We start from the raw sequence: 9,037 nt of genomic DNA on the forward strand, positions 1-9,037 counted from the left end.
TTGTATGTAAGATCTTTCTTTTTCCTCTGTCACATTGTGAGATTACTTGTCCTAAAAAGAACTTTTGGGTCTTTACCAGCTACTGCCCTGCCCAACTACTAAACCCATTTCCTATACTAGCTCTGTCCCTGCTCCAGTATCTCTCCCTGTCAGCTAAACACCAGCAACTGAGGCGAGCATTAGGTGACCTGGGTCTATATACACCCAGGTCACATGATAAGGCTGGCCAATCCCTGCTATGCTTGCAGCCAACATGGTTGTGGCATAGCAGGATGTGCCAGCCCCTTCTATGCATGTTTATTGGCTAATTAAAGTCTCCAAACATGAGAGGACACTTTCTACCTTACTTGTATCACCCAGGACTCTTTTGAGTATCGAGTAATTTTGGGTACCGTGATACTCGAGAAAATTATTTTCTCAAAAAAGTATGCTCGCTCGTCTCTAATCCCTACCTATTATATATTAATGAGTGTTATGGATTTGCCACAAATGTCTTTGGTAGGAAAACCCATTTAACTTTACTAGACCGACAGCATTGTGATTAAACAAACAGGCCACTAGGATTAATATTAAAGGAGAAGTTCGGCGAATATTTTTATTAAAGTATTGTATTGTCCCCCAAAAGTTATACAAATCACCAATATACACTTATTACGGGAATGCTTATAAAGTGCTTTTTTCCCTGCACTTACTACTGCATCAAGGCTTCACTTCCTGGATAACATGGTGATGTCACTTCCTGGATAACATGGTGATGTCACTTCCTGGATAACATGGTGATGTCACTTCCTGGATAACATGGTGATGTCACTTCCTGGATAAAATAGTGATGTCAGGACCCGACTCCCAGAGCTGTGTGGGCTGTGGCTGCTGGAGAGGATGATTGCAGGGGGATGCTCAGTGTCCCTCCAGTGCCCTGTGTCCCTCAGTATCCCCCTGCCATCATCCTCTCCAGCAGTTACAGCACACACAGCTCTGGGAGTCTGGTCATGACATCACCATTTTATCCAGGAAGTGACATCACCATGTTATCCAGGAAGTGACATCACCATGTTATCCAGGAAGTGAAGCCTTGATGCTGTAGTAAGTGCAGGGGAAAAAAGCACTTTATAAGCAATTCCCATAATAATTGTATATTGGTGATTTGTATAACTTTTGGGGGGGCAATACCATACTTTAATAAAAATATTCGCCGGACTTCTCCTTTAAATACAATAGCCTATCAGAGTAAGGTGATATTGACTGGGCTAGCATGGATATTATTACACCTCCTGACCCTGTTTTGTTAAACCTACAACTTATATTACTTATTGCACAGTCACCCAGTAATGAAGGATTACAAAAAACGCAAGAGGGACACTATGAGTAAAGGGGGTTATCCAAGATTAGAAAAACATGTCCGCCTTCTTCGAGAAACAGCGCCTGTTTGTGTGGGGTTCCAACCTCCGTACCCTCCGGTGATCTCTATATCAGCCAGCGGCTGCTTTGTTTTGAATAGAGCCATGGGTGTGCCATGTGACCCGCAAATTTATTCATTCCTTTAGAGCCGCTGAAAAGAGCCGAGTGCTGTACTCTCTCCAAGCAGCTGGAGTCTAAAATGTTTGTACAGCATATTCTACAGAGACAAGTTGTGACTGAAAATAGTCATCATGGCAGTCTAGGTCGGATGGAGAAGAAAAGGGAAAGTGAATGACTCAAAGAACATGTCACTTGCGAGTTACTGCAGATAACTGGCGGAGCCCAAGACCATCCCTTGGTAGTCCCTTGCACTGGGGGTGGGACTACCACCCCAGGGCACCGCTCTGCTGACATTCATTAGAAGGGGTGGGACAGCTGTGTACAAATCGGTGCAGTAGTCCCGCCCCCAGTGCACCAAAACACCTCATTAGCATAGGAGATAAACTGCTAATTTCATAGAAACTGTGCCGAGGATGAAGGAAAGAAAGTTACCATCATCCTCAGCACCCTGGGCACTATAGGGACATATCAGCGGGTTATATAAATAATAATTTATGTCATTCCCTTTGTGAATCTCCTACTAACCAAACCAGAGGCTCCAACAAAACAACACTTTGCTTTGGCTTCTATGAGATACACTTTTCTCACAGAAGTTTTCCTGAAAATAAGTCTCCTTACACTATTTGGTCTCTTCAATGACAACCATACCCCCATCCCACCCCCAACATTAGAGATATCCGCCTAATGCACTATACTCAGCAACCTTTTTAGTCAATGACCAAATGTGTTCTTCATATAAAACATTCTCCCACAGATCAATCCCCCTCTGTATGCTTGAGCCTCTTCAATGCAGGGTAACATGACCTTGCCAGTTCCTTTTCAATGATGTCTAGGAGTGCATCTGCTTTACAACTTGCAAACATGGATATAATGGATAATAATTATAATTTCAGTCAGTTGAAAATGAACAATAAAGTCTAATAAATACGAACTGATAGTAGTAGTCTGATGTAATATGTTAATAACTATTATTAATCTATCCTCTGTGAACAGTACTAAGACTGCAGACCGGTGCCAGTGAGATGGGGGCAGAATAAATAGTTATTTCAACACACAACATGTTTTGAAGGCAAAAAAACGTCTTCTTCATCAGGGGACAAGATGACCTGATGAAGAAGGTGTTTTTTGCTTTCAAAACACGTCTGTTCAAATAAATATTTATTGCTACACAATCTTCTTGGCACCAGTCGTAATACGATCACAGACACGAGGACGCCTACGGGTGTAAGTGCTAAATACTAACCACCGTTTCTCTCCTACATCTTCAAGATTTAGTTAACGGACCCTGAAAGGAGTCTTTGAATGGTGGATAGCAGCTCTACTAAACTAACGGGCACTTTGCAGTCGCACCTTCAGCACAACATCGGATGTATTTCAGGCAATTTTGGTATAGTTAAAAAAAAATGCTAAAAATATTTAAGTGATGTACTGCCACCTCGATTCTCATTGTGAAAAGATATTGCTGCCTACCTGTCTCTCCCTATAAATAATGTAAGCACAGAGAGTACTGCCTCCTTATGTCTCCCTGTAGATGAAGTAGATTTTGCTATATGTAAGAACAGAATCATGTTACATTTTATTGTCTGTTTAATTTGATCTGTAACTCCTCCTATATGTAGGGTATTCTACTCAAACATAACTTTTTGTTGCTGTCCATGGTGAGACTAACAATTCATTCCATACTTCATTCCATAACAGTTCTGATCCGGCTGCTTTCTGCCGAAAACACAAAAATCTGTGTGTGAGCCGTTCTCTCTGTCTCCTCCTCCCCCCTCCCTTCTGTGACAGATGATGCAAACAACTCCCTGGCAGGCTTTATCTGCAACATTTTAGCTTCTTTGTAATGCTGCGAGGGTTATTCTGAGGTCAAGTTGCTGAAGAACTCACTGTGATTAACCCTCCCAGCATTACAAAGCTATGTTGCAGATAAATCCTGCCAGGGACTTGTTTACATCAGCCGTGTCAGAAGGGAGGGGGAAGGAGGGAGAGACAGAGAGAAAGGCTCACACACGGATTTTTGTGTCTTCAGCAGAAAGCGGCAGCTCAGAACTGGGGGAAGGAGACTGAATAGATGATAAGTATGGAAGGAATTGTTAGTCTCACCATGGGCAGCAACATATGTCAGGGTCTCTTTTTATGGAGGCTATGGGACTCGTGGAAATGACCTTGGAAAGCTGTTTTTTGGAACTAAAATTAACTTCAATGGAAAAAGCAATGCAAAAGTACAGCTATCCCTCCATCTATCTCTTCCTCTGTTTAATCTTCTTCTATGCAAATCTATCTCACTCCAGAATTACAGGCTACCTACACGTCCAATGTAAAGTCTCATCCTGAGGACAGTAAGCTGGCCATACACAGAAGAAGGAGCATTCGACTCCTGATCCCCCTATGCACATACAGGGCTCATCCATGTATCTGTTCTTAATGGGGACAGGGAGAAAGCTGCTTCCATACTGTTCTGGTGACAGTTTATTTCACTGAGAATAAAACAATCATGGGGACAATGGGGACAGGGAGAAAGCTGCTTCCATACTGTTCTGGTGACAGTTTATTTCACTGAGAATAAAACAATCATGGGGACAATGGGGGCAGGGAGAAAGCTGCTGCCATACTGTTCTGGTGACAGTTTATTTCACTGAGAATAAAACAATCATGGGGACAATGGGGACAGGGAGAAAGCTGCTGCCATACTGTTCTGGTGACAGTTTATCTCCCTAAGAATAAAACAATCATGCAGTTAAAATCCAACCTGCCTGATCCTTCTTTCCTATCAACATCTGCTGTAGAGAAGGGATTCCAGGTGCCGCAGTACAGCAGGGAATATGATGGACTAGGCAGGAGATGTGTTGCTGTGTAGGAGTAGTAGTAGCTGCAGTAGTAGAAAGGTAGGGATAGTAGCAAGTAGGGCCGATTCTGGAGTCTCTGCTGCCTGAGGCAAACCTTAGGCGGCCCGCGCTCTCCGCTGTCTCCACATCCCGTCAGGTCCCGCAACGTCGCCCTGAAGCTGTCACGGACCTCCAGGCTGTGGTGAGTGAGTGGGCCCCGCGCGACCCGATCATCCCAGCGCGTCCCCCACCGACCCCGGGCACTCACCACAGCCTGGAGGTCCGTGACAGCTGCAGGGTGACGTCGAGGGACCTGACGGGATGTGGAGAGCGTGGGCGATGGGACAGGTGAGCAGCCGCTGTCATTTTTGTTAAGTGATACTTAACAAAAATGACAGCAGGGGGGACATAATGCCGCCCCCCTGCCGGACCGCAAAATCTGCCGCCTGAGGCGGAAGGCTCATTTTGCCTCATGGCAGAAGCGGGCCTGGTAGCAAACACCATAGAACATGATGGACAAGGCAGGAGATGTGTTGCTGTGTAGCAGTAGTAGTAGTAGGGCTAGGGATAGTAGTAAACACTATAGAACACGATGAACAAGTCAGGAGATATGTGGCTGAGTAGGGCTAGGAGTAGTAGTAGTAGTACAGTATAAAACATGATGGATATCCTGGTGGATCCTCCAATGGGCCCGGACAGCTGCAGGGCCATCACAGGAATCCAGGACACCTGGATTTTTGAGCCAGCGCACCATTCAGTTGCATTTGCACCTTTAAGACGCACACGCAACTAACAAAGTGCTGGCGACTAAGACTTCCACACAGGCAGCAGGGGCTGTGGGATGGTGCTGAAACCAAATTTCACACATGGCGATATCTGCCTTAAGGCCGGCCCTGTAGTAGCAGCAATACAGTACAGAACATGATGGAAAAGGCAGGAGATGTATGGCGGTCTGGGTATAAGTAGTAGGAGTATTGGTGGTAGTAGAGGTGTAGTAGTACAATATGAGACATGATGGACAAGGCAGGTGATGTGCAGCTGTGTCGGGGTATAAGTAGTAGGGGTAGTGGTGGTAGCAGAGGTGTAGCAGTACAGTATGGGACATAATGGACAAGCCAGAAGGTGTGCGGGTGTGTAGGGCTAGTAGTAGTGGTGGTAATAGTGATGGTAGTGCAGTAGGGTTGGTAGTAATAATAGTAGTGGAGGCAGAGTCGGTGAGTAATTCGCCGAAAAGGATTTCCAAAAGTTTCAGATCTAGGTTAATCTAAAACTCTTAGAAAATTCGGAACAAATCTGATTTGTGACATACTCCTTACTCTCCAGCACTTTATACATGTACTACAAAGAGTGTTGAGTCATAAGCAGCCAAAATATCTATACATATCTATATACAGGGTGGTTTAAAGTAGGTGGACAGTGTGTGAAATAGGGTTATCTTCGAGGGAGATTTATCAAACATGAAGGAAGATTTATCAAACATGGTGTAAAGTGAAACTGGCTCAGTTGCCCCTAGCAACCAATCAGATTCCACCTTTCATTTTCCAAAGAGTCTGTGAGGAATGAAAGGTGGAATCTGATTGGTTGCTAGGGGAAACAGCCAGTTTCACTTTACACCATGATTGATAAATCTCCCTCGAAGATAACCCTATTACACATACTGTCCACCTACTTTTGGGCCACCCTGTATATAAATATCTATATAAATATATTTTATTAAACACACAATAATAACATCATGACATAAAATATATTTTAAAAAAATCATACATTAAAAACTGACGGCATCCACGGAAAAAAGTATAAATGACTGACAATAACTAATATCAATGAAACATGCAAAGAGGGAATATAATAATGTATGCTCCATGAGCGCCGTCAGTTTGTAATGTGTGATTTACTTTTTATATTTTATATAATAATGTCATTATTGTGTGTTCAATAAAATGTAGATATTTGGGCTTTTTATGTTGGGATGAACAACGTCGGGGTAATGTAACACTTACCCACAGGTGTTGCCTTTGGTAAACCTTATACATCTAGTATAACGTGATAGGAATATTCTGTATTAACTATTTTTTTTTTTTTTTTTGTCGAGGGGGGCAGCAAATAACTTTAGGGGAAACTTATATTCCAGTGTTTCACCCCCCAATCTGCTCCGTGACCCCTGGTGGGTTTATATAACCAGGCCGCTATCGACCGCATGTCCCTGCGCGGGTATTTCTGACCTTTTTTTAGAAGCTCTCCTTTAAGCAGATTACAGCCGGGCTCAGAGTTCACCCCTCAGCAGCAGGTTTAATCATCTATACTGGAGCTGACGCTCTCTGCTAAAGCCTCAAACACAACGTCCATGGAATTACAAAGATTCCCTAATGACAACATTGCCTGAGAGGTTTCCCCAAATTACCTGAAATGTATGAAAAGTGGGACTGACCACGGCGGCCAGCTCCAGTCCCCCGGACCCCCCACCCCCTACCCTGTAAGCACGTACCAAGCTTAATGCTGATGAATTGGGTAATGCCGGCTAGATCCTGCCAGCCCACACTAGTATACACATCTGTTACTGCTGCTTTATACAGATGGTATAGGAGGGAATATGTATACTTGTATTTCTAGATGTTTTATCAATAAACTAATCACTTATAACTACATTTCCAATACAGCAATTTTATAAGAAGTAACATTCAGCACCTATCCTATGATTAGTGTCTGATCACTGGGGGCACCGCTGGTCACTAGAAGGGGGGTACCTGCTCCCCATCCCCCACTGACAATCACTTTGGATACCTAGAAGGGCCTATAAGATCAATCCATAATGTGATTGGGAAAATAAAAGTGATTCTGAACTCCGCTACATGGCCAAAAAGAAGGAAAGATAATGGAGCAGTAAAGTTTATGTATAGATCAATGGGTCAGTGTGGAGCATATGTTATTTGATATTGTGTATGGTTTAATATATTGTATATATACACTACATAGTATTGGTAGTGTTACATATATAGTACATGAATATATGCGAATTTACATACACATGTGAATCTTTATATCATACTTGCTTATACAGTATATTATTTAAATGACATATGGTGTCATTAATGTTACATCTATGTATCCATATATAGTACATGTATATATAGTGTATACAATGCATGTATATATACTATATTTACAGTAAATATAGTCTATGTAATAGTACATGTACATTATAGATCATTCGAGTATAGTTTATGCACATAAAGTGAATACATGTATAGTTCATGTATCTATAATGTATCCTTGTACAGTACATGTGTATATAGTGTATAGCTGTATAGTACATTTATATAAGGTATGCAGTACATGCGTATGTTGTGTAGTAGTGTAGGTTGACATCTAAACTTATATATATATATATATACATTTCTGTCTGTATGCCTGTATAGTACCTAAATAGTATAGTGTATCTTTGTACAATAGGTCTATATGTAGTGTATCTCTATCTAGTATATGGATATATAGTGTATCATTGAACAGTAGGTGTATATATAGTGTATATTGGACATATATATATATAGTGTATCTCTATTCAGTATTGTGATATATAGTGTATTATTATACAGTAGGTGTATATATAGTGTATGTGTATCCAGTATATGGATATCTAGTGTATATCTGTACAGTAACTAATTCATTAAATAGTTCATGTAAGTATGGCACTTGTATGATGCATGTGTGGTGTATCCCCCTACAGTACAGGTACACATAGACGTAGTGTAGAGTATATAGGAGTATATAGTTCTTGTGTCTCCTATGCACCCCTCCTGGTCCCTTAGTGATAGAGTCCCATCCCTGTCCCTCATGTCCCTTAGTGATAGAGTCCCATCCCTGTCCCTCAGGTCCCTCAGTGATAGAGTCCCATCCCTGTCCCTCATGTCCCTTAGTGATAGAGTCCCATCCCTGTCCCTCAGGTCCCTCAGTGATAGAGTCCCATCCCTGTCCCTCAGGTCCCTCAGTGATAGAGTCCCATCCCTGTCCCTCAGGTCCCTCAGTGATAGAGTCCCATCCCTGTCCCTCATGTCCCTTAGTGATAGAGTCCCATCCCTGTCCCTCAGTAATAGAGTCCCATACCTGTCCCTCAGGTCCCCTAGTGATAGAGTCCCATCCCTGTCCCTCAGTGATAGAGTCCCATCCCTGTCCCTCAGTGATAGAGTCCCATACCTGTGCACAAGGTGGCGGCTCCCAGCAGCAGGAGCAGCATAGCCGGTGCCCGGGGCAGGGGGGAGAGCCCGGAGCTCAGCATGGTGCACGGGCATCTGCGGGCTGTTGCCTTCCCCGGCTGGGTGGATGAGATGTCCGTGCTGAGGGTCAGGACGCCGGGACAGCAGGACTGGAGCTCCCGGGCACTCTCCAGGCTGTGATCACACAGAGCGGCTCCGCCTCCTCCTGCCGGGCTGTCACATGAGGCTGTCACCCTGCACCCAGTCTGTCACCAGCACTGACAGCCGCCGCTCCATGTGCTGAGGATTCATAGGACAACAGTCAGTGTTTATTTTCTTTATTTTACTTTTTCATGTATTTTTTTCAACTATAGTAAAACTCTAACAGTTATACCTATAGCTGGTGGTGGTGCCCCTATAACTATAGCTGGTGCTGGTGCCCCTATAACTATAGCTGGTGGTGGTGCCCCTATAACTATAGCTGGTGCTGGTGCCCCTATA

At 43.4% G+C, this 9,037-nt stretch overlaps 1 protein-coding gene across 2 annotated transcripts in view; it reads right to left on the minus strand.

Moving 5' to 3' along the window:
• Positions 1-8,719, minus strand: part of ACVR1C (activin A receptor type 1C) — a 60,306-nt gene extending 51,587 nt beyond the window's left edge. For both annotated transcript variants that reach the window (XM_069985100.1, XM_069985099.1), the window contains exon 1: positions 8,538-8,719. In XM_069985100.1, the coding sequence (XP_069841201.1) occupies positions 8,538-8,619 (82 nt within the window). In that variant the 5' untranslated portion in view covers positions 8,620-8,719. The remainder of the gene's footprint in view (positions 1-8,537) is intronic.
• Between the last annotated feature and the right edge of the window lie 318 nt (positions 8,720-9,037).

This window comes from Dendropsophus ebraccatus, chromosome 9, assembly GCF_027789765.1.
Source record: "Dendropsophus ebraccatus isolate aDenEbr1 chromosome 9, aDenEbr1.pat, whole genome shotgun sequence".
Classification (NCBI taxonomy): Eukaryota; Metazoa; Chordata; class Amphibia; order Anura; family Hylidae; genus Dendropsophus; species Dendropsophus ebraccatus.